Here is a 26,843-nt window from a genome sequence, read left to right as displayed (position 1 = left end):
TTGCTTTAGCCATTTTATATAAGAGATACCATTTTACCCCTATATATATGCCACTGTATATAATGGGACTTGAGCATCCATGGATTTTGGCATTCACTGTGGATCCTTGAACCAAAGCCCAGCAGACACTAAGGGCCCACTGTACTCACCAGTTTCTGATGATGTACTTCATACCCTGAATCATGTCTATACTCCGCATCCATCTTTAATTCTGAGGTCTCTTCTGTTTTAACGTTGGTTAATCCAGAACCTAGATTGTGCAAACAAGACAAACAAGAGCAAGTAGTAAGTCCACACATATGGTCAACCTCCACCACAGAAATTATATGAAAATCCACAAACAAGGAAGCCTTTAAGGAAATATGTGTTGAGTGAAATAATGAAATGGGGTGTGATAAAAATATTAACAAAACAAAGAAACAAAATGAAAAGAGCAGGCAATGACTTTAGTTCTACTGGTTAATCCCAGCTGGAATTGTTGAATGTGATGTCAACACATAGGTAAATATCACTGATACAATAAGTCTACGCTAATTGGGACTAACAACAGGATTTAGATCAAAGTGTACTACTAAAAGATCTGCAATAGGCTTCCAACAGTGGTCAAGGGGAAATGAAATTTACAGACCATATGAAGAGCCAATTTAGCACAGTGACTGCTTCAGAGGATAGTTCACAAAAATAACACTTTTACTAGATTACAGAAAGTTCTGAACGGTACTCTGTGCAGGACAACCCATTTGTGTGCAGGACAGAGACCAAGAAGAAGATGGTCTATATATATTCTTTTCCAAGTTATATAACTAATAATGCAAACAAGTTTTAATTAAATATACAGGTTGTAAGAAACACTGTTTTCCTAGCTGGAAAACTTACACTAAGAGAAAGACTTTGTAAGTGGGAAAATGTAAATCAGACTTGGTATATCACTATATCAGTTTAATACTTTTATATGCAATAAGGGATATATGGCCATAACATTTTCCTGTTTAATAATAATAATAATGTGTATGCACCTGTCCTTTGGAGAACACTGTGCACTATCATAAATAGTGTTACTTTGTGGGAGATCTGGATGATGTGTAATTAAAACCAGGTTACTGCTGAGAAAGACAAGAGGCCTATCCTGAAAAAACTCTGAATCTAGACAAATATGATACATCTTTCTGTCTCTTTCCATGCAACCATTATATGAGGACTTGGCACAGATAGGGTGTTATGGGTATATCTCATGGAAATACATTTATTGCCCCTTATACTGTTGCCATATGCTGTTTATACATAAAGTGCTTCAAAGCTGGATCTAAAATTGTAACCATTCATGCTGCCATCTTGCTAATGTCATGGCGTCATAAGAAACTTGCCAACTTCTTAAAAAGAAAGCATGTCTGGATAAAGTCCACAAGAAAAAACTAACAACAGCCAAGTTCCTCTCTTCTCAACTGCTGAATACATGCCACATAAATGCTTTAAGGAAGTTAGCTATGTTCCAAGATGGTTTAGTAATTTGGGGCCTTGAAAACAAAGTTGGCAAATCTACAAAATATCATACCTTCCATTTTATTCTGGCACGAGGAATAGCATGTACAGTTATCATGCCAAGAAGAATGCACTGGCCAAATTATTTTACTGTTTGCACCATCCTTAGCAGCAGTGAGATCAGGTATACAAACTTAACTTTGAACCAAAGTGACCAGACCGCTGGGTTACTCTTTTTTTGGACATTACATATAAAATGTGGCTTGAGTGTGGTTCTCATGTAACCATGGGGACACAGAAAAAGACATTAAATACATGAGTGCAACTGATGTATCTGTATTTTATTATTATGTAAACAGCAGCAAAGCACAACCCTGTGCAAACTCTGACTTGTTTTGAATACACAGGTGGAAAGGAAACTTTAATTCCTTTTTTTCTTTCCCATGATCCTAACAAAAAAATCCCCTCTATTATTATTATTGTTGTTGCTGTTGTTGTTGTTATTATTATTATTATTATTATTATATTTATTTATTTATTTATATCCCACCCTTCTCCCAAGGCTGGGACCCAGGGTAGCTTACAACATTAAAAAAAAACCATACAGTTAAAACATACAAAATAGTATATTAAAATAGAATTAAATTACTACAATAATTAAAATAGATTCAACGCTAAAATAAAGTTTTAAAAGATTAATATACCCTCTATGAAGCTATTTGTATGTTTAGGGAAGCTTCCACTCACTTCAACAGAAGATCTCCTTGAAATAAAATAAGCAGCTAGAAAAAGACCTTATATTGACTGAATAACTACTGTATACCTTGGTTTTGTGTTGGAGTTTTTAGTGTTATATATTGTATATTTATAATATGGATTTTTATGAGACGTGTTGTACTTGGTTTTATTGACTGTAAACCACTTTGATCTTTGGAAAAGCAGTATACAAATAAAATAATTTATTATTATTATTATTATTATTATTATTATTATTTTGCTATCAATACTATGAAAGAATAGGGGTTGTATTGAACAACAATACGAAATTCAAACTACAGAAAGAGTATTAATTAACCTGATGCCTGGGATGAAAGTATATAGAACGGAATTTGACTATGTTTCTAGATTTTGTTTGAAGGCATATTTTGGAGCAGATATGTAATGTAGCAAGCACTGAAATGAGTGTATTAATTAGCCTTGGAACCATTTAACAATCAACAACCTTATGCCAGCTGTATAATCTTGCAGCAGCCTTCTGTCAGTTTACTACAAGACTACTGGAACTGGAACCTGCTTGCAGGAAGACATTTTGTTAGCACTAGCTAAGATGAAAACACTAGAAAGTTGACGAGACAAAACAGATTTATTTGCCTTATATTTGGGAATGATAGAAACAGGTACAAGTGCAAAGGCAGCTGACATCATTCCAAAGCTGTGCCATCTAAAGGTTACACTTTAGAAAATAACTCATCCCTGTTTTTGTCATGTGTGTACTGTTACTGTCAAAGGCCTAACAGCTTGGGCACTCTCTGATTTATGGGTCTCTATCAAGAACAGGCAACGAAACCTCTCGTCTAAAGTCTTGCTACCTTTCCAGTAAGACAGGTTGTTTTTATCTAAAGTCAGTTGTTGAGTAAAGAAGATCAAGGCCCTCCAATCTTCACCATGCCATACAAGTTCAGATATTTAATGAAGATTTTGCAAGCACTCTAGTGGCTCAGTTTGTGGTGAGCTGCAAATGAGAGGTATGATGTGTGGTTGGACAAGTCATGTGAGAAAGCAAATGAAGGTACGTAAATCTTTTGGACTGTATATCAAATTGAATCTGTTATTTCAAAGTGTCTTATGAGAGAACAAACTACTCTAATTATCATTACAAATAGGAGTAACCCATTTCTACTCTACATTGGCTTAAGAGATTAGATTCTTGCAATTTTAACAGCTAGTAGTATACTATTCTCATCAAGAATTGTCTAGACATAGTTAAAATACTTCTAAAATATAACACATTCATTTTATCTGTTAGAAGGTACATGGCAAATATTTCTTATTCACATTTCAGACCGAATATAGAGCATTTTGTTATAGTATTTTGGGGAATTTCTGCAGAACAGAGTAATTTAAGTGGAAGAATCTCCCCTTTTAAAAAGTTTACATACTCATTGAATGTAACATTTTCAGCTTCCAAAACAATAATATTTATGCTTCATATATAAATATGTATCCCACAAAATGCACACATACTTTGAATTCCCATAGATGCTACCCATTATTTCAAATTCTGAGAGGAAAAAAACTATGTGCTAGAAGGAGGGGAGGAGTTCACAAATCATCCAACTGCTCTATCTTTAATATCTTGGCATAGATAATGACTACATGGGTCAGATGGAAATGTTTAAAGGAGATAACCTTATTCAAGCACTGGCAGGAAATTACTGCTTGAGACAGTGTTTATGGGAAGATTCAAGAGTTCAGCAGAGAAAGTGAGTCATTCATTCAACTCAAGCCAAACACAGACATGCAGGGCAAAGACAGGTTAGGTAAAAGCCATGCAAATTATATACCTGGTCGTGTGGTGAGTCCTCTGTCTGCAGCTGGACGGGCATCAACGGGCTCAACTGGGTATTTGCAGCCAAAGAAACAAACAAAAGGAAAGAAAAAAGAGCAAATAAAAAAAATAAACAAAAGCTTCAAAAATAAGTCATCTATGGTTTTGCTTGGGATAGTGCAGGAAAGATATATGCCATAAACAAGGTTAACAAAAGCAACAGCTTGGAAAAGATTTGCTTTAAGTTAACTCTGGAAATAAAAGGAAGGGAACGGAAATAATTGAAAACTAAATATTTATATGCCACTACTATTTCAATCTATTATCTCTTACTCAACGTATCAGCTATCATGAGGCAATTAACACTTCTCAATAAAACAGGCCTTTTTCAATGTTAAATGGAAAAAAAAATGTACCCTGCCTTTTACTGAGAATGGACAGCTTAAATATTGCACATACAGTTCCTTTTTACATTACTAAATTTATTTATTCCAGTTTCTCTTGGCCTATATTTCAGACACCATTTTATAACCTTCTCAAGACAATTATGCTACAAGTGTAGCATGTTACAACATACCTAAGCAAAGCTCTCTTTTAGCATTTCCCCCCTCATAGAACAAATGGAACAAATGTCTTCTTCTGAGAAAACCTTCTGAGTTGTACAAAAAGCATTGTATAATTTAGACAGTGCTCTCAGAAGAAAGTATTTGTTCAATTTTTTTGATGAAGGAAAAGAATACTAAAAGAGAATGTTGCTTAGGTGTGCTATGGCATGCTACATGCTAAATGTGGCAACATGCAAATATGCAGACATCATACACATCCATGGATCTTAGTGTTCAGAACCCATAGATGTCTATCACATTTGCCTTTTGCCATGTTGTTTGTCATACTTGTTTATGGTCATCTGAAGTTCTCCATTAACTCCTATTTTCTAGGAACTAAGACACCAGTATGAATCATTTGGCTCTCCAGATGTCACCAAAATATAACTCCAAGTAGTCCTGACATGTGTCTATGTTTGCTAGGGACACTGGACTTGCAGCCGAACAACATTTAGAGGGCTGAATGATTCTTCTATATCTTTGAACTTAAGACAAACCTTTTTGGTATGAGTTATTGGGGTCACATAGCATATCCTGAAGACACAACTATGAGGCTTAAAAGAATATGGAATCAAACTACTCGATTCTCTGCTAGCATGCTACATTCTAATTTAGCCTTCTCCAACCAGACACACTATTTGCTTTGGACTACAATAGCTATCACTGCTGGATAAGACTGATTATAGTCCAAGATACACAGAGGTATCAAAGTTCTGGAGGGCTACGTGAATCTGTTACATTCTAGTACAATCCATCCTTTGAAACAGGTACTAGTGAAATTTAACTTTAAAAGTCATTATCAAGTAATTCATTAATTAATATAGTATTGTCAACATGCAAAGAGGTTAACATAATGCAAAAGGGTGGGCCTTTCCTCAGAAGGTTCAACAAGGGGGGACACAACGGCAAAATAAAAAGGGAAGGAAAATGAACTATTTCAGTTGCACAGATATAAAGATGGCATTGCATAGATCGTCTGAGAGGCAGATCCAAAGATGAGCTAGTAACAGAGAAAGGGCTGAGCCATTCCAGTCAGTGGGAGACCTTTGGATGACAGAGTAGTGGTGAAGCCCACATGTAGAAAGTGGAGAGAGAAACCCAAGAAATTGTGTGACACAAAGAATTGGCTGAGGAAACATCGAAGAGATTTAAAGAGAGCTGTCACTTCAACAATGCAGTTAAGAAGGTTGGTTTGAGAATTAGAATGCTGAGAGAGATGACTGTATCAGCCAAGGTGAGAGATGATCAGGAAGGGCCATCTTTTTCTCATGTTACAAAAGGAGAAGCAATGTGATTTGTTGATGGGCTGAATATAGTAGTGGTGGGTAAAATGAAAGAGTGGAATAAACCAAATGAGACTTTGTGGCTGTTCAACAGGATGATGCTATTATCAATGGACAAAGTAAATGAAAAGATAACTTTGAATCAATTATGAGCCATTCAGTTTTGGACATACTGAGTTTAAAATGATAATGAAGCACCCACTTGGAAATATCAGACAGATAACTCAGGATGAGGATTCCAGGGAAATGTGCAAATTGTTCTACGATAGGCAGACAATTGAGCTATTTCAATGTACAGCTAGCACTAAGACTTTTGCACAGTCTAATCTCAGTACTTGCTTTCAAACCTACATTCAGATTGGTGGTTGAAAAGATACATGGATGAGAGTCCAAAGTCATTTCTTTCCACTCTCTGGGAACAAGCTTTGATAATGGAAAAGGAAGCACCAGTGATTTTTTTACTCATCCCAATTGCATAGCTATAATTCCATTTTAATTGCTATGGCTGCATCCCATGAAATCTTGGGGCTAGTAGTTTGGTGAGGCATTGGAGTGTTCTGGCTGAAAATTCTAAATACACCTCCATAAACTCCACAAACTTTCAGAATGTTCACCTTCTGTTCTGTGCTTATTCCAGAAAGTAATATGAACAGCTAATTCATACTATTTATTTATTTCAATTTTAGCAAAGTAGATAAATAGCCTAGATAAATAAAAGGTTAGCAATTGATTAGCAAACAACTGTGACCTTGTGGATGCTTTTGGGCAATAATTACTGTCTGCCATAGCCAGCAGTCCAAGGTGAGTGATTGTGAGAAGTGCAGTCCAAAGCCATTTGGAGGGTCACTGCTGCCTACTTATGTGCTGGAGATATGATGTTCCCAAACAGTACAGCAGGTATTGGCAGCAAAAAAATTGTATGTCAGGCAATGTAAAAATATTCTCCAAAATAATGCCAATAAAACTCTGCAAACATGCACATGGCAGCATGTATTAAATTCTTTTACAGCTCACAATAATTTATGTTTGGTGTAGTAGGGTAAATAAGCTCAGAAGTGGGCAACTTCCAAGGGTTAGGTTACCCCCTTCAAGACCACTGGTTGGGCCATACTCATTTACACCTCCCAGTTTTGCCTGGCACAGTTCCTGTGCCTCTCGGATGTTTGGAGACAAAAAATGTCATTTTAAAAAAAGTCTCCCATACTGAAAATATATTGCTCTCAAAATGACCCAAATTGCTAATTGTGCTGCTATATCAGAGGGGCTATGGGAAGTAAAAAGAGCCTTTGGAGGGCAGCCTCGGGGACATGTTTTGCCCATCCCTGGGCTAGTATAGCACATTCTCATTCAGTCATGTAGAACACTCACAGTAGTACAGACTGAAATAAATTCTTAAAGTGGCTGCAACCAATCTGCATGCGAGAGTAGAAGTCACAGCTTTTAATAAAACCATATGCATTTGTCAGAAATGTATGAAGAATTTTCAGCTACCACTAAAAGAATGCACTGAGGGCCATTTAATACATTACACCAAATCAAACACATTGCCAGTGGAGACGTGAGAGAGCTGCAGCCAATCAGTATGGTTTTTATGAGTCTATCTGTACCATATCCTTTCAGACCTGAAAGTAACATTCTAATTAATTCATTAAATTATCAACATGCTAGATTCTCCAGTTAACACCGAAGTTAAGAATATACTTTAGTGAATTAGTTTGTCAGAATTCATTAGAATTTGTTAGGGTGGGTGCCTCTCCCTTTTTCATATTCAGTAGCAATGAAGGCCTGCTTCCTCAGTAGAAGAAATACCACAATCAGAGGAAACGTACCACATAGCTCTGTTGTTTGGTAGGCTAAGCTATATGATTTTTTTTTGGGAAGACTAGAGGGAGGGAACAGAGAGAGTCTTCTGGAATTCTAGTAACAGCAGAAAAGCTGAGTTTGGGAAAGAAAAATGAAAAGGAAGGAAAAAAGTTCATCTAGGAATGGATTGTGATCATTTGTTTGCTTAGCAAGGCCACCAAGTAGCCAGGTTCTTCTTTAATGAAAATGTCATTTTTTTACACCTATCATCCATGGGACTGCATTAAAGTGTCTGAAATATTTCTAGTACATATATATGTGGGGGGGGGGGGATTTATTGATGCTTCAATAACTTCTCTTCCTTTATTCATTATATTCTTGAATATTTCTGTTGTGTATTATGGTGTAATATATAGTCTTATATAATATTGTCTAGGTTGAGCTGCAATAACTCCTTTTGTAATCTTGTTCACTCAGCACTTGATGTTTGATAAAGTTTTCCTCGAACACACCACCCTCTTATTTCTCTCTTGCCTTCTCTCTGCCTCTTCTCCAATTCTTTTACACACACCTCCTCCTTGTCCTTCTTTTTACTACCCCCTGTTAATTTTAAAATTAAGGTAAAATTGGTGCAGAGAAGAATGGGCTTGTGAGGTATTTGGTCATTAAAACTGAAGATGAAACAGATAAATTTGGGATCTCTGGTTCCTATACACAGAACATATTAATCTGCTATTAGCAAATTTTTAGATTCTTCATGACTGAGAATAGAGAGGCAGAAAAGATGCAGTTATTTAGCTGTGTACACCAATATTCCGCATATGTTCAGAAGTTTTCCAGCTGTTTCAGATTAAGTATTTTCAAGCCTTGATTCAATTACTAATAGTTATACCTATCACTTATTTATGTACGTGTGGTAGATCAGTGATCTCATTCCTTTGCATTTGAAAAGTGAATGAAGTGGGGTGGAAAGAAAACGGATGCAGATGAGTGACCAACTGGATTGAACAGGTTGTAAGATGCTTTTCTCAGCTTTCCTCAGACAGTATTGGGATTTCCAACATTTCCAGGGCACAACCATACTAGGGGCTTTGTAGCTCATGTGGGGGAAAATTCTAGGTTGGAGTAAAAGTGACACTGAAAAGACAGAAAGAGGACTTTTGAAAGAGCCAATAACAAAATGTGCCTCCTAAGGTCAACATTGACAAGCTCCATGTCATTCTCTGTATATCCCACAGTCTGGCAGAAGTGTCACATTGTAACTTACGAGTTAATTAATAACCCAACTAATTAAATAATTTTAGTGGTCAGTGTGTATGGTAGTGAAGTAATTTTCCAATTTCCAATGGTCAATTTTATCCAATTAATGTTCATAACTAATGTTCCAAGCTGTCTTTTGTTGGAAGCCTACATGAGGGAGTCCCGCATTACACCTTTTGGCATTCACTCCAAGCATTTTAAGAAGATAGGAGTCATGTTTTATCAAGCCAAATCTTCACCCAGTCCGCGGCAACCAGCAGAAGCCAGTGGGAAGCCAACAATGGAACATGAATACACTAGCCCCTTCCAACTCATATTCCCCAGCAACTGGTACTGAGTGGCATTCAGAGAATGGAGATATATTTATCCACCATGACCTGTGGCTGGTACCTCTGGGTGAAGTAAGTCTATGTCTTACATTTATGATGCTTATTTACTTTGAAAGCAAAATCACACTTAGGTACAAAAAAAATAAAAAAAAATAAAGAAAACTTTTTTCCCCTCCCAGACACAAAAGGAAACAATCTCTCAGTTGAATACTGATCAAAGTATAACCAACACATAAAACAGAAAATTGGACCAATTCTCAGGGAGATAGAAGAGGAAATGCTCTACAATAATAATGTATCTTAAATATTCTTTAAAAAGGCTACTATTTTATTGTTTGATCTGTGTGCGTGTGTGTGTATATGTGTGTGTATGTATGCATATATATATATATATATATATATATGAGAAAGCAATGTAAAGTCACATGTTTTTATTTCAAGCAAAACAATATAGCTTTAGTTCCAGATGTATTAGATAAAAAAATGTAGTATATAAAGGTAGTACAACCTATACTGGAAATAATGGTAGCTGTTCATCACACAGCTAACTGTCACAAATTTCTATCAGTTACACTGACTTTTGTACAACTACACTTGCTGTGCATTCTTTTCCTTTCCACCCCAACAGCTTTTCCAAAGATGTTGGGAGGCCCTATTAAAAATGCAAGAGACGAAATGCAGCAATTTGTGAAAACAAATAATAGAATCAGAGTTGGAAGAGACCACAAGTGCCACTCAGTCCAAATCCCTGCCATGCAGGAGGACACCATCAAAACACTCCCAACAGATGGCTTAAAAACCTGCAAAGGAGACTCCATCACTGTCCAAGGCACTGTGTTCCACTGTTGAACAGTTCTCACCATCAGGAAGTTCTTCCTAACCTTTAGATGGAATCTCTTTCCTGTAGCTTGAATCCATTGCTCTGGGTCCTTGTCTCTGCTGCAGCAGAAAATAAGCTTGCTCTATCCTCATTATGACATCTCTTTAAATGGCTATCATGTCACCCCTTAATCTACTCCTCTTCAGGGTAAAAATACCCAGCTCACTAAGCTGTTCCTCACAGGGCATGGTTTCCAAACTGCTCACCATTCTGATTGCCCTTCGCTGGATATGCTCCAGCTTGTGCACATCCTTCTTGAACTGTGGTGCCGCATCACACTGCTGACTCATGTTCAGCCTGCAGTCCATTAAGGAGTGAAGTAGACGGGCATGAAGGCGTGATCTCTGGTCCCTCTGGGACCATAGCAAATGCATGGACCACTCGCAAAGTGGGCCACCACTGCAGTCTCAAATGGGTTGCTGGAAGGAGACGATTTATTTACTCCTTAGGTTGCCTTGGACTGGCTTCTGGCTGCTTTGGGGGCATGTGTTGTCTAAATGCCACAACCCTAAAGCATCCAGAAGCTGTTCTATTTGGCCCGTCTGTTTTGTGTCTAAGGCTCCTAGATCCCTTTTGCATGTAGTGCCATCAAGCTAGATGTCACCCATCCTATATATCTGTGGATTTCATTTTTACTACCTTAGTGTAGTAGTCTACATTTCTCCTGTTGAAATTCATTTTGTCAGTTTTGGCCTAGCTTTCTAATCTGTTAAGGTCATCCAATCTTGGTCATCCAATAGACTGCCTACTTAATGATCTCCTCTAAAATCTTTCGTGGTACTTATGTCAGGCTGACTGTGTGGAAATTACCTGGGTCCTCTTTGTTATCTTTTTTGAAGATGGGGACAATATTTGTCCTTCTCCAATCTGCTTGGACCTCTCCTGTTCTCCAGGAATTCTGAAAAGGTATTGAAAAGTACTTCTGCCAGTGCTTAATACTGTTGGATGTGGTTCATCTGGTCCTGGAGATGAATTCATTTACAGTAGCCAAATATTCTTCTACTACCTCTTTACCTATTCTGTTCTGCATTTCTCTACTGCATCACCTACTCCATTTCCTCCAGGTTGCGCACTGTTCTTTTCAGAGAAGACTGAGGTAAAGAAGGTGTTGCATAGTTCTGCCTTTTCTCTATTCCCTGTTCGAATTTCACCATCTTCTCCTCGCAGCATCTTCTTGTCCTTCCTTTTGTAGTACTTTTTATTGTTTACTGTTATTTTCTACAGTCCTCTTTATTGGTTTTAACCTCTCTAGCAAGCCTGAGCTTGATTTGTGCTTTAGCTTTTATGACTTTCTCCCTACTCAGAGGAGGTCTGGCATTGCCTTCCACTAAGGCTGAGAGAGTGGGACTTTTCCAAGATCACCAAGTGGGTTTCCATGCTGAGTAGGGGGTTGAATTCTCGTATCCCAGAGTTCTAGGCCAAAACTCAAAACCACTTTTTACTAGCAACCACTTAAACAAAAAAGAAGTCATAGATTCTGATATTTGTTGCCTTTGGGAATAAAATATTATAAAATATAATAATAATAATAATAATAATAATTTTTCCATGCTAGTCTTGCACAAATTCTTTCCTTGATGATTTTACTATCTGACTTTGCAAAGCTCCTTTTTACAAAAAACCAAAACCAAAACAAAACCAAAACATCCACCACCAAAACCATTGGTCTTTCTAAAATCTAGTAAACATGGCTGGAACCAAATAAAATCTTGCTTTACTGAGAAATGATGAACAGAACCTTATCAATTATATTAAATGGAGGAAGCTGCACATACTGCATGTTCAACAAATCCATAATTCTCTCTCCAAATAGGTATTCTAGATTATTTATAATATTTTCTTTCCATGTCATAATTCCAATATTATTATTCAAATTATTGCTTTTAAGGAAGTAAATAGCTCAGTTATCAAAGTTTTAACACAGGAAATTCTGAAATTAGCTACTTGGTAATGTTCTTGTTTGATGAACCATATTCCCCCTAAATTTCACTTTTGGAATCTCCATGGCATCAGTAACGATAATTAACAGCTCAAAATACCTTCTTTAATTAGGCATTCATTATTTCATGTTGCACCCAATTCTGATAAGTCTGCCAAATTAATTTTTTAGTGGGGTCAGACATCTCATGTGTATTTTGACTGCTTCTCTGTTCATAGCCGTACATGAACTTCAACTATTAAGATTTATTATGCATTACAATGTCTGTAGTCTACTGCAAGCTACAGAAAGGTAAGCTGTTCTGGCAGACCTTTCACTACTCAAAATGAACAATTTCCTGCCTGAGTACAGAGGTCACACCTGTCTCATAATAATCAGCTACTATGACACACCACCTCCATCCAAACAACTCTTCAGTTCCCTTACATTACCTTCATTTTCAGTATTTGCTGGGACTGAATCAACTGCAAAAGGATGCCAAGGCTGAAGATTATCTAGGCTGAATTCCCCATCAACAGGAAGAAGCTCAACTGTTGTTTTAGTCTCTGTCAGTGAAGGCATGAGGGCATCATTTCCATAACTGATTCTGGGCTCACTGATCATGTTTGCCAAGACATCATCAGAGTAGTTTTGCTCTTTTTGAAGTAGTTCATCTAGAAAAAAGAAATTCAGCAAATAATGCATTTTAATCTACTATACTGTATCAATTACTCCTTAATGGATGTTGCACTGGTAAATTATTGCAACAGAGAAAATAAAGGACTGGTTAAAAGTTTATTTCAAAGAACATAAAAGGTCTACTGAAACAGTTAACAGAAACACAGAAAATAAAATGTAGAAACTGCAGTAAATGCAAAGAAATAGGAGTCTGTAGCAATTCACATTACTGTGGGACAGTGCTTTGTGTTCTCTACAATTCTTTATTAAGCTGTGGCTTCAAATGCATCATATACAAATGGCCTCTGCAAACTACAAACCTCCTCTCTAATTCTATACATTTCTACTTTCCTGATTCTTTCTGTCAATCCACAGCAGAGACTGTACTTCCACAGAACAAGGATCTATCAATAAATGATATTGGCTGTGTGGACTGTCTGCCACAAGTGTGACCTGACGTCAACCACAGCATGTGTTGCCTCAATGTACTGTGACTATCAGCAGCACTAACCATAATCTCTTGGTCAACTCACTTGATTCTGCATTATCTAGCTCTGTTGCTGCACATGGAATGATCCAATTTCTCACTGGCATTCAGTGACTCCATGGGTATTCAGCTCCAGCAGCATGTATTCATTTAGTGTCAACATCAGCACTCCCCTCATTTTCTAAATTGGGATTGATGTTACTGTGTATGCACGTCTAGCCAGCCAAGATATCTGTGTGACATTTCATTATGTAGGTAGCTAAGCAGGAAAAGGAAGCAGGAAGAAGCGAAAGAAAAAGTTTCCTTGACAAGAACACCAACTCACCAAAAGCATATGTTATTTTAAAGCCATTTGGTGACAAAGTGAAATGAACATAACTATGTTCAGTTAGGGCATGAGGGCTATTTTCTCTGTTCCATATGCTTATTGCAATCTTATTTTAAAATAAGTCTGTCAGTTTTATAATACTGACCTATTGAATTTTTTTCTTAGAATGTTAGGCATCAAAGTACTTTAGCTTCCTGAGGGGGAAATCTTTTATATGAGCATACATGTCTACTCAGAGGTAAGCCTCACTAATTTCAAATGGATCTATTCCCAGATAATTAGCCAGAGGCTTCCATGTCACCAGGGTAGAGAATGCAATATCCAAGGTGCTGAATCAATTTTGGGGATAAGAGTTCAGCACATAAGGTGGTTCACATTAAAACCAAGAATAGATTCACCACCTTACTAATATGGAAACTGCCATTCTTTATCCATGGATTCAAGCATCCATGGCTTGAAAATATTAAAAAAATATAAATTCCATAAAAGCAAATTGTAATTTTGCCCTTTTATATAAGGGACACTATTTTACTATTAATTGTACAGTCACCCCTTTGTTTTTGCAGACTTCAGATTCACGACCCTCTCTTACTCATGAGGGGCAAACAGAGGGGCTTATAATGAGGTGTGTTCCTGCAGTGCGTGTGCACAGGCACTCGCAGGCACCCCCCATTCAAGCCAATGGGGCTTAAATATCTACAATTTTTGTTTTGACGGGGGTGGGGGTGGTCCGGAACAGATCCCCCATGAAAGCAGAGAGGGGATTATATTTAATGGGACTTGAACATCCACAGATTTTGTTATCCATGGGGGATCCCTCAGTGCATACCAAATGCCCTCAGTACTTGCTCAAAATCAACATTTTATAAGCCTAGAGAGAGAGGTTAGAAGACTACTTGAGTAGGTTTCCTGCTCCTACAGTACCACTACTCTGTGTCATTTATGTGCTCTCTCTCCATTTGTGTTTTTTTAAGGTGAATTTGCCAAAAAAGGTAAGAAGAGATAACTATGAATTAAAACACCATCCAGTGCTCTTACTCCAAATATATACCAATAGTGAAATGCATATCCTTCAGCTTTTTTTGACTGTTCATGACAAATATTTAGACTTCACAGAACAGATTGTGCTAATGTGGTACATATAAATATATATCCTAGAATTCATACCTGAAATTAAAAACCCTATTCAGATGTTCTTAACCTATGCTGATAAGAGTGTGCTACCTCCCCTGTGTTGTTATTATGGTCAAACTCTATGTGCAGAGAGCTCCTTTCTAAACCAGGGACCCTCCTGCATAGGTGAAAGCTTTCTGTAAGATGTGGAACCCTGATAAATCAGAATTCCAAGTCATGGGCAGAATTTCTCCTCTTTAGACTGTTAATTCTCCACAAATAAAGAGTGGTAAGCTTATGTGCTCTCTCTCCTTTTGTGTGTCCCCCCCCCAACACATTTTAAGAATTACTGCATGGGGCTGTAGTGTACTGTGCCTGTTTTTAGATGATATGTGCAAAATAGGTTTCAATTTTAGACATGGCTGTGGGGGTCACCTTCCCATCCCCACCCCCAAATCTAGGCATTCCATTTCAGTCTATCGTGCTTATCTTCATTTCCCTGAAGGTTTTAATGAACCTTTCTACAGCGCGCCCGCGCCATACGCGCTCAAGCCGCGGGGCGCACGTGGGGCGGCGCGTGCCATTCAATTGAATGGGCGCGCGCGCCCATTACGCCCCGCGCGCTCCCGCGCACAAGCCCCATTGTTTCCAATGGCGCTCGAGCATAGGCGGAATTCGCCTTACGCGGCGGGATCCGGAACGGATCCCCCGCGTAAGGCGAGGACGGACTGTAGTTTCTTCAATCTCATTATTCAAGCTAACCTTCCCAACTCCACCGAAAATGATAAACCTTTCTTTAGATAAATGTTTTGTGATAAGAGATCTGTGCTGAGATATTACTCTACCCTTTTCATGGATTCAGAATTTCTAAATGAATTGCTTTTATAGAGCACAAGTTACTGAAAGCGATTTTAAAGCATTAAAAAATTCATGCACCTTACAGTTTTGATGGCTTTCCTTTCCTTCCTTTTTTAATAAAATAGCTGCACAGATATTGCATCTGTATTGGAAATCTTTTCTGAATAAGTTTAAGCAAATTCCAAAGGGCAGAGTCATTAATCATCTCGAGGAACACAGATCTGGCAAAGCAGAAGTCTAAAGCTTATCAACATTTCTGTCTTCATTAGACGTCAGAATAGGTTTAATAAAGTAAAATAATTATGTAAAATTAAAGAACATGACTCTTTATTTATTTATTTATTTAAAATATATAAAACACGGTCATTCAATAAAAATTAATGGCTTGGATCCTAGGCCAAGTTAGGTTAAGAAATGTCACAGAAGTGGTTTTTTGCCCAGTCTATCCATTCAGCCACCTGTGACTGCCAACAAGCTACTCTTGAGGATCAGGGCTCCCACTAAACAGTGTGGAATAGAGCACAGGTTGGGGGGAGGAGGAGCTGGGAAATGTTTCTTCTATAAATTTCCTTCAAGGTAATCTATTTTAGGAGTCAAGCTGAATCTTCCTCACCTGCAGCAGACACCTACACCTCATTTCTCGGGCAAGCTATTCTGCTGAGAAGATTTTCGGGTTAGGCAAACGGCTACAGGACAGGAGTAGGAGGTGGGAAACTTTCCTAAATTAACTGAGCCAAATTACTTAAAATATGTTGGAGTGTATTTTCCCTATTTCAAACTGTGCATCCTCAGTCTTGTAATGATATCCGACAGCCTCTGTGCAGCTCCACATCACCTACACTGCATCTTCCCAATTTTGCCAAACCACTTCTCCCATTTGCTTCTGGCTTCAATACACTATCTTTCCTTCTACATCTTAGTTTGTGATTTTATAACAGAAGTTCTGTGACAGCCAGATATTGATGGTCCCAATCCTCATTTTCAGCTCAATTGGGTTTCTCTGAGAAGCCCTAATGGTTAACTATTCAAGAGAAGTCTAATTAGCAATAGGGAATTAACACATCCTTACTGCTAATAATACTAATAATACTATCATAATACTTTTAAGGATAATTTAGGTTCTTGAAGAGAGAATAAGTATTCTGACTCAAGTAACCCACCATTTCCAGGACATAAGAATGAAATGCATTACAACAGCACAAAACCACAATATATGATAAGGACATTTGGGATGTAACTGAAATGAATGATTGGGTTTTTTTTATTTGAAAATACATGCAATCTGTCTGTGTGGTGCCTTTCCCATCAATTCTTTGCCTATTTGACAAGTGTATAATTTTAACTTATGGCAGCTTCTCCTTTTTTACCTCAGCAAGTAATCTGACCTTACTGAGTAGCCCTTCCTGAAAATCTACACCAGTAATTTTCAGATTGATGTGGGGGATGGGGCAGTTATTTTTCCCCCAATGTGCCAGTGACTGACTAAATTTATATCCATTGGGTACAACTGTTTCTTTCTTTCTTTCCTGGAAATTTGACAGATTGGCAGCCAATTGTCCTCAGACCAGCCCCAGCCCAGGGACCACCAGTTTAAGTAGTACTCATCTACACAACATAGACAAAACAAGGCAAATAGACAACAAACAGTAGCATATATATATCCTGACTACTGAATTTAATTATTTTGTGTAGATTGCTTTATGTCCTCTTTTATTTACAAGCATACAGGTCAAATACCAATCTGACTACCAAAAAGAAGAACAGAATGCTTTGTTGACTGAGACCTCCAGAGAAAGAACAAGCAGCAAAGCATCCACATTTCAGTAATGAAGATTCAGTTTGGATAGCTAAAAAGCCCACCTAATTATATGAAGAGCTGGATAATGAAGCAAAACTAAACATCTGTTGAAGTAGAAGAACTCAGTAACCAGATGCAAGGCAGATGTTCAGAATTCTTTCACCATCACAAGTACTGAAATATGCATGGGATTTGTGTTACGTGCTAGGAATTCATTAAATAAAATCATATAGATTATTCCCAAGTGTTTAGAACTTCGAACTTCTAAAGAAGATGCCTTTGGACATTCAGCTGCATATCCTGAAAAATCTGGTTCACACAGCAGGCTTTCACAAGTTTCTAATGTTTAAAATATAAAGGCCTGGACCCTCTTATATGGTACAGTATCATTAATATTTATTTAGGCTAGATCACATTTTCTGTGTGGGTTTTAAGGTGTGTCAAGATGGAGGGCAAGAAGGAAGGACTTGTGTATGTGCAAAGCAGCCAGGTAAGCCAGCTATGACCTTGCAATAGTGTGATGTCTCTTTCTCCACCAGCCAATCAGGATACACAAAAAACAAAGGAGAGGAGAAAGGAAGAAACTTGATCCTGAATATCTATTTTTTAAAAAGCCCTAAAACAGACACGCTTTCATCCAATTATGCCACTGTGCTAGTACAAAGCAGTTGTACTAATATCTGGACCCTGTCAGAATTAGAACAGTGGTCTTAGCATAATTTTTATTATGCATGCATAAACAGTTGTACAAAGCAGTGCACAATTGTTTGTGCAGAGGTGTAATGTGGCACAAATGCAGTAGCAGAGGACTTTCACTCCCCTAGGAATAACTTATATTTAGATAAAATAGGGGCAGTTAACTTTGCACAGGACAGGAACAGCTGGATATCAAGGGAAGTTACTTTTCTGTTGCTAATGGAGTTAAAATTTTATTACTGTATTTTCTGTAATACAGTAAAAAAAAATAAGACTACTTTTTAACCCACGAAAATCTTCTCAAAAGTCGGGAGTCGTCTTATACACCGGGTGTCATCTTATAGGGCGGGTGCTGAAACTTCCGAGCCGGAATGGAGAATCTGCGTTCGCTGCATGTGGTGGGGGGAGCTCAAAAATGGCCACGGCTGAAACCCCCACCATATGTGGCGACCGTATGAAAGCAGCAAGGGTGGTGCTGCACAAGTACGGTAGAAGAAAATCCACTCACCAGGATTCATGGAAAGAAGTGACTTAACGTGGTCCCGATGATGAGGTGAGGGGGCGCCTCACTGGGAAGGTGTAAGTGAAGGGTGGAGCAAGCTGCAGGCGTCCGTAACGCCTGGGATATGGAAAAAAAGAGCCATGTTTGCCCTACCGCTCTGATAGTCTTGGAGACAGGGAGGACTGGACAGGCAGGGAGAGCTGACCAATCCCTGCAGGCTTTGTATACAAGGTTTCCTGCTAAGTACCTGCATGTCATAAGCATTTGAATTAAAATTGCCATATTGAAATCAAATCTGATGTTTTTTAAAAAAATTTATTTGGTGTGCGTTGGAAGAGGGGTAGTCTTATACGATGAGTATATCTCAAACTCTATATTTTAACTGGAAAAGTTGGGGGTTGTCTTATACGCCCAGTTGTCTTATATGCCGGAAAATATGGTACCCCTTTTACTGCCCTTTGTCCCTGGTCCTCAAATGGCCAACAAGGTGTGGCTTTTGCCTGCACTGAAATTCCTCAATACCATCTTAACAACTGATAATGTAGAGTAACAATTGATAGAGTCATGATTCTAACATCTTCACCTTTTTGTTTTGTATGGTTTTTAATATCTGATTGGTGAAGAAGCCAGTGAAACTTCAAAAAGCTTAGATGATTCATTTTCTGCATTTTGGTTGGCCAGTAAAGATACTGCTTTTCTGTGTTTTGATTTTGGTTATATTTTGATGTATGGCCACATGGCTACCCCTGAATATGTCTCTTGGATTTACCACTATTTTTTCTACAATAGGACTCAGAGGGCAGCTTCCAACACTATGATGTTTATATGATTTAGGGGAAAATATAGCAAAGCCATCCATTCAAAACTCCATTACTTAGGATTTCCAGAGCTTAAAACAGAAGACAATCTTCTCTCTTTATACATGGATCCTCCAGCGAATCATTCCTGTGTCATTAACCAAGCATGTTGATTGGGCGGTATATAAATAAAACCTATTATTATTATTATTATTATTATTATTATTATTATTAGTTGTATTAATTCTCTGTCCCTCCCAGAGCTCCTTCTAAACATTCTAGTTTAGTCTAGTTTGGTCTCATTTATTACCACTCCCTTTGCACCAAGAGACCAAGTAGGTTTTAAATCCACCCTTTCCTGCACTTCTGCAGCTTAAAGTTATCTGTCAGGAGAGCAGCCTTCTCAAGCAACTTACCAACTTCATCCTGAATCTCCTCAGCAACCGCTGGCACATTGTAAAGAAGGGAAAGAGACTGGTTCATGCGTTCATATGTCACACGTAGGTGTGTCATAACCTACAAAAATAAAAAATAAAATAAAAAGCAACATAGCATGTAGTTGTGATAGCTGCCATGTTAAGGCAAATGGAAGTAATGATTTTCCCTGTAATACAAGTAGCACCAACTACAACTTTAAATATATATCACAGAACAAGACAATTCACAGTCCATCAAACACCTTATTGATTTTATAGCTGAGAATCCATTTGGATGTCACTATGTACGTCACTCCTGCTACCTAAGTCTTGGAGGGATAAGGCTTTCTGACAGATTCCTTCAACAGTATGTTTTGTGGCTGCTGCCACTCTTGTCAAGGAAGACTAACTGACATTAAAGCTGCCTATGAAAATGTCAACATGGTGACACAAGGTTAGTAACACAAAGAATATCTAGCCTTGTGGGGGTCTTCTGTAGGAAGACGTCCTGCTTGGACTGAACCTGCTTACTATACTCTGGAGCAGGGGTGGCATTTGCATAGCTTTAACTGTCTGGGCTCAGTGCTAGGGAATCCTGGGAATTGTAGTTTATTGTGGCACCAGAGCTCTCTGACAGAGGCGGCTAAATGGCTCATAAAATTACAGTTCCCAGAATTCCCTAGCATTGAGCCAGGGCAGTTAAAGCAGTATCAAACTGGATTATTTCTGCAGTGTGTTTTGGACCTGAGACACTCTACCCTTTTAATTTTTCAATACACTTTTTGCCAGTATCTATTTCAATAGATTTGCAAGCATATTATTCTATTTGTTCCACAGATACAAAACCCCAGAAGCCTTGCTGTAAGGAAATGTTTAATAAAAGAAATTATAAATGGAAACAAAAAATATTTACATGCCAATATAAAGATATCACTGGTTGTTTGACTAAGTGATAACTGAACTACTTGCAGGGAAGTAAAGCTCTTTGTTTTCATGCCACTGATACAAATCAGTGATTTGTATCCACAGAAGTGGTAACATTAACATGCACACTGTTACATATATGGCTTGACTGAATGTGAAATATATGTTGCTAGAAATTCTTTGCACAAACATGTGGGGGTTTTGTATGTGACTGGATGACCCAGGGCACAAGAAGCATCAAAACTGATTTAATATGGGTTTAGGATTTTTGCTGCCTCGACAATAATGTCTAAATTGATCCCCTAGAGATTAGAACTTTGAATTGCATCATGGTTTATACTGTTGTCCATGGCAAACTGCACTCATCCCTCCACATTTGCTGCTTTGACTTTTGCAGATTTGACTATTCACGTATTTTATTAACACAGTGCGCCCTTGCCTTACACGGGTGATCTGTTCCAGACCCCCCCTCACATAAGACAAATAGTGCATATACGCAAGCCCCATTGAAAATAATGGGGCTCGTGGATGACGCGTGGCGCAAAGTGTGGCCTATGGGCGCACGCCCATTCATACTTCCAGAGTGCTGCTTTCAGCGTAAGCTGAAAGCCAATGTAAAAGGCATCAGCATATGATGCAGGCGAACTGTATGTTCTTTCTAGGAATATCTAGGTCCTCTAGTGCAACTCTATGGTCAACTTTAACCAAAAATTAATACTGAAGGACTTAGAAATTCCTAGACAGAACACTCTGCTAGTCATTTGTAGCTCCTCCAGCACAATTCTATGGACAATGTCTGGCAGATGTTGACCACAGAGTTGCACTGGAGGACCTAAAGGTGTTCTCTCAGGTGAAAACATAATTGTTTTTGTTATTTGTGGTTTTTCCACATTCAAAGGGGTCCTGTGCCCCTAACCCCAGTGAATGTGGAGGCATGAGTGTATAATTCCTTGTAAAACTTAATGCCTGAGAATCCAATTACAAAGCAATAACTGCTGTGTTGGGGAATATACATATAGTGTTCAGAAGTAACTCATTTGACAAAAACAATATTATTTCAGGGGCAACTTTAAAAATTTTAATATGAAAATAACATCAGTTAACAAAATCTTACACATAATATTTGTTGTTGCTATGTGCCTTCATTTTGGCCCCAACTTCTGAAGATACTATAATATGATTTTCTGGGGAAGATTTAATCCGAGATTTGCCATTGCCTTCTTCTTAAGGTGAAAAAGTGTGACTTGACAAAGGTTACCCAGTGGATTTCCACAGCTGAGTGGGGGAATCCTAGTCCAACAGTCTAGCCACTACAACACGCTAGCTGTACACATATTATTACCAAACACAAGCGAATAAAACTATTTCTATCATTGTAGTTTTTACAGGACAGAGACAGACTTCTATTACAAAGAGAATGTTCACTAAAATCAATAAACAAACAACAACAACAACAACAATAACTTTCATGTAACATAGGGATATGTAGAAAAGAAAAGTAGCCAGACAAAATAATCCAGGAAGGATCAATCTATCTATAAAGGTCATACTAAAAATGGTTACAAATACATCAGGATCACATTTATTCAAAGTGTCAGCATATCTAGCAAATATAAACAAACCATTAATAGAGATAAACAACACTAAAATTCACTATACAGTAGAGTGTTTTTTTAAAGTCAGCTTCTTAATCAATATGAGGTCATAATCACACAATATTAAAACATGCTATGTGATACATATGTTACCTGAGATCTGATCTGTGCAGCTTTCTTAGGATCTACCATACGGACATGCTCAAAATGCTTGAGTGTATGTTGTCGGTCTTTCTGCTCAGCACGCACATACTTCTTTAGCATGTTAAACACATGTCGAGGCTGCAGAGACAAAACCATCCACATATATCATTTATATTATGAGCAACAAGGCAGCCAACATTTCTGCTAGAAGGAATATGCAGTCGTTTGAAGTGCAGACACAGTGGGATACGAACAAAAATGTTCCAACATGGCATATATATTAAAAATGAAACAGTGTAACTGAAAAGGAGCTTGGCTTCAATGATACCACAAAAACTGTTCATAGAGACAGTTTCTGGTTAAAATGCTGTATCAGGAGGAACCTATAAAATTTTTAAACACTCTAGCCTCTTATTCCTATAACAGCCAGTTATCACTGCTCTCTTTCAGCCAGCAAGGAATAAAGTCTGTTCATTTGAAAGCTCAATAACAAGATATACAGTCACCCCTTGGAATTTGCGGGGGCTCTATTCCGGACCCCCCCCTGCGAGTTCCAAATCTTACGCATATTCAAGCCTCATAGGCTTGAATGGGGTGCGTGCAGGAGGGGTGCTGGCCCCTTTAAGGTTAATGGTGGTCACCCCTCCGTGGATTTTCAACTCCGTGGATTTGGAGGGGCAACTGTAAATGCAAACAATTGGGGACCATATATTGCATCTTTCCATCCCACCACTGAAGGTATGACTCTCTTGAATGAAACCTCTAGTTCCTCTGCCTCAGCAGCATATGCTTGAAGGTGTCTATTTGGAATAAATGCTTATCTGCCTTTTTCTTAACAGCTTTATAAACTCTGAGCCAAAAAAACATGAGCCAGGAGACTCCAATTGTGGATTAGGAATGGGGAATATCTAACACATGGAAGGGATATAGCCTGTGGGACTTCCCATCCACCTTCAAATGTCTTCTCTTCAATCAGTGATGGGAGACATGGGGATCTTTAAATTTTTTATTTAATTTGTCAGACAATGAACATCATTAAAGTCAAACAAAATCAAACAAAGAAATAACAAAACATGGATGCGATTGTGTTGAAAATAAATACATTTAGCTCAGTGTATTGATAGGAGACAGAATTTATTCTGGTGATATTTTGAATTGCTTTTATATTAAGAACTTATCAACATAGTAGTTAAAGAATAGATAAATCTTTACTTCTTTCTGGAATTTGCCAGACATTTTTATCTGCTTTACTGATTCAAAACAGTAAAATATGTTAAGAGTAAATTTATGATCATATGAATGGCCTTGAAATACTCTCTTGAGTCCACTAAAGAATTTGTCAGTACAGTTTTCTGGTTATAATTCTTAATATGAGAGGTGTCTTAAAACAACTCCACTGGGAAAGAATGAAATGCTGAAGCATCACCACATAAAAGTAGTATGGTATCCTGGTGTTAAATGAGTGAAATGACATTAAAGGAAATTGTATGCCAAGTCTTAAAAAACGAGGTATTACAGAAGGGGATATGTGTGAAGGACTTTTAGTCATAACCATTACTGATGTTGGGGAAGAATTACTAAGGCTTTTTAAAAGACAACAAACTATGAATGGTAAATCAACAATTTATTTTATTATCTAGAATAAAATGAAATATTACTCTTTGTAAGAGATAATTCAAAGCTAATTATACTTCATTTGCAGCTTCCACTTCTGTACACGCTTATGGAATGTCATAAAACTGAATAGCAATGGATTAACTGTGCTCTAACATTTACAATTTGTAAGTGAAACTCTTATGGCCTGTAGAGACCTAAAGTATATGAATAAAAAACTTTTAAGTCTTGCTAGTTTCCTGTTGTCCTAAGTTATGATTATTCACTCAGGACATGCTTTAAATAAAAACAAACAAACAAACAAAATGTAGTGACATTGTTCTTATGTGACCTCTAAAGAAACTATTGCATCCTGTAACTGCTACAATAGGACAGAATGAGAAGAGGCAACCTGAAGCTCTTTCAGATTCTGGAGAACAATTCCCACATTCTGACTGCTGGACATGCTGGTATGGTTTTTGGAGTGTTGTTCTCTGAAACATCTGAACCAAATTAAAAGCAACACACTGTGAGTAACCATCCTATATGTAACATATTAGTTTTGAATCTAAGAAGGTTATAAGGACATTCCTTTGAAAATTCACTGCCTTTACCTACACCTCATGGATTGCAACTTTGAGCATGATGCTGATGGCTGAAGACTGTAAGGTACTCCTGAGCCAAAGTGATACACCATGTGCATAAGCTGGGCAGCAAACTGCTCTACTTCACACATTTTGCCCTGAGTCTAGGCTCCAAAGGTGGTCAGCATTACAGGGAGAAGGGTGGTAAAGATCTCTTCTGCCTCTAGTTCAAGCTGCTGACCTCTCACCTATTCATCAAGTACAGTCGCCCCTCCATATTCATAAATTCTTTATCCACTGATTCAACCATCCATGGCTTGAAAATATGGTCTATCTGGTCTTGGACAGATTCTTCCACATTCTGGCTGACGAGTCCAGATGAGCTCTGCCCTGCTCTTGTTTGCTCTTCCTTTGCCCATTGTAGAACCATCTCTTCCTTGGATACCCCTAAGGTCTCCCCCTCATCCTTCCCCCCTCCTCTGAGAATAATGGGCTTCAACTGCCCCAAAGAGATCCCTCTTCAAAGAATGATTGATAACACTGTTACCTTTTCCAGTAGTAATTATAATTTTCTTGTTATTTGACAAGGTTAAAAAATTTTCTTGGAGCATTTTGAGAAGAGGGATTTTCAAAAAAGAGATTCTGCAAAAGAGTTTAATGAATTTTCTTACATTTTAAGTTGAATTCCCCCATCACAAGTAAGAAACAGAACAAGTCAGAACCCACTACTTGGTTACTGGGAAGGGACCCTTATAATAAATGCTATCACAGATTTATTTAAAAAGAAACTTCCCAGGTTCTCCACTGCAAAAGCCTCTGGTTGCCCACTCCAAGGGGAAGAAGCCTTAAACATACGAATAAGATAGGCTCAAATAGTTCTGCTGCCATAGAAATAGAACTGAACAGCTTAGTATCACAGGTGAAGATGTGTAGCTGTAAATAAAAAAAAAAGCCTGCTGGATCTTCTAGTCAAAGATTCCTGTGTCATCTACAAAACTTGTATGATAGCATCTAGCACCTAGTCAAGGATGTTTAAGTCCTGCTCTGTTATTCCCTAGCACTCTCTATTTTTATTCCTTTTGTCTGATGCATCATTACTTGAAATAGCAATTGTTTCTTTGAAAAATAGGTAATGTTGTTATTTGAAAGTGTATTATCAGATGAAGTTTTACTAGTATGATTGTTTGAAACAGTTTTGAGAGCTTCATTATAGAGAAATCTTTCTAATTTTCCTGCACTGTTACATTACATCCAAAATTGTAGAAGTTTTGGGCACAGTATTTCTAGTTCAGTACACCAGTCTACTTTCTAGATCTGTCTTCAGACAGTATCAGTACAATTCTCCAAGTTGTAATACTATGTAGATTCTTTGAATCAAAGGGCAACAACAGCAATTCTATCAAAGCAAAAGCCATACTCTAAAATAAATTAAGATTTTTGTTGTTGTCGTTCAAGCACTGCCAGATATGTTACTAGAAACAGAATGGACTACAATAAATAAATAAAGAGAACAATTAGCAAACCCAAGGGCTAAAACAGTGCAGGAAAATTAGAAAGAAAAAGCAAGTTTATTTCATTTCCAAAAGGTTTAATGATAAAATCACTCAATTTTTCAGGGCACAAATTGTGTAGGCTTATTTTAATATTATATATTAAATATATTTTAATATTAGGTTCTAGCTTTATAAACCGCTACTTTATTGCAAAAGAGTTAGTCATATACTGTAATTAATTTGTATCCTTTCATAAACCCAACTATTACCCAGGCCTATATGACAGTAATTCAACAACAATCACTCATTTTCCATGGTTCAGAATGAACACAATAGCTAATGTTGTCAAAAGGTTTGCTGATGTACAGGAAAGTGGCAGACAGAATAACTCCTTAAATAAACCCAACCCTAAGGTAAACTAAGCATGCTAAATGGCCAGAGCATATTGAGATTTTAATGAAACTGGGGCAATAACCACTCCCCAGCCCTCCTGTAATCTTATCAGTCTTACACTTAGAAGGTTCAGTAGCCAAGGTGATTTTTTTATGACCAAAATGATCACTAAACTTTTTACATACAGCTACCATCTATATTAAATATTTATCCCATGTAGGGCTATATATTTGAAAATATAAATTTTGTTTGTGTATCTATGTGAAAACTACACAACTGAAAGAAATACTCATGGAAACCAGTAGGGGCTCTCTGAGTTCTATCAAATAATTTCCCTTC

At 37.7% G+C, this 26,843-nt stretch overlaps 1 protein-coding gene across 3 annotated transcripts in view; it reads right to left on the bottom strand.

Annotated features, from left to right (window-relative positions):
* The window catches only part of APP (amyloid beta precursor protein), a 201,090-nt gene that overhangs the window by 5,121 nt on the left and 169,126 nt on the right, over nucleotides 1–26,843 (bottom strand). For all 3 annotated transcript variants that reach the window (XM_089512151.1, XM_089512152.1, XM_089512153.1), the window contains 5 exons: nucleotides 22,451–22,579; nucleotides 19,779–19,878; nucleotides 12,558–12,779; nucleotides 4,044–4,097; nucleotides 150–250 (listed from right to left, as the gene is read on the bottom strand). In XM_089512151.1, the coding sequence (XP_089368277.1) occupies nucleotides 150–250; nucleotides 4,044–4,097; nucleotides 12,558–12,779; nucleotides 19,779–19,878; nucleotides 22,451–22,579 (606 nt within the window). The remainder of the gene's footprint in view (nucleotides 1–149; nucleotides 251–4,043; nucleotides 4,098–12,557; nucleotides 12,780–19,778; nucleotides 19,879–22,450; nucleotides 22,580–26,843) is intronic.

Source organism: Sceloporus occidentalis, unplaced genomic scaffold (assembly GCF_023333645.1).
Source record: "Sceloporus occidentalis isolate IW3139 unplaced genomic scaffold, rSceOcc1.0.p SCAF_2, whole genome shotgun sequence".
In the NCBI taxonomy this organism is placed as follows: domain Eukaryota; kingdom Metazoa; phylum Chordata; class Lepidosauria; order Squamata; family Phrynosomatidae; genus Sceloporus; species Sceloporus occidentalis.
Note: the sequence above shows the minus strand (reverse complement) of the source record. Positions and strands in the feature narration are given on the sequence as shown.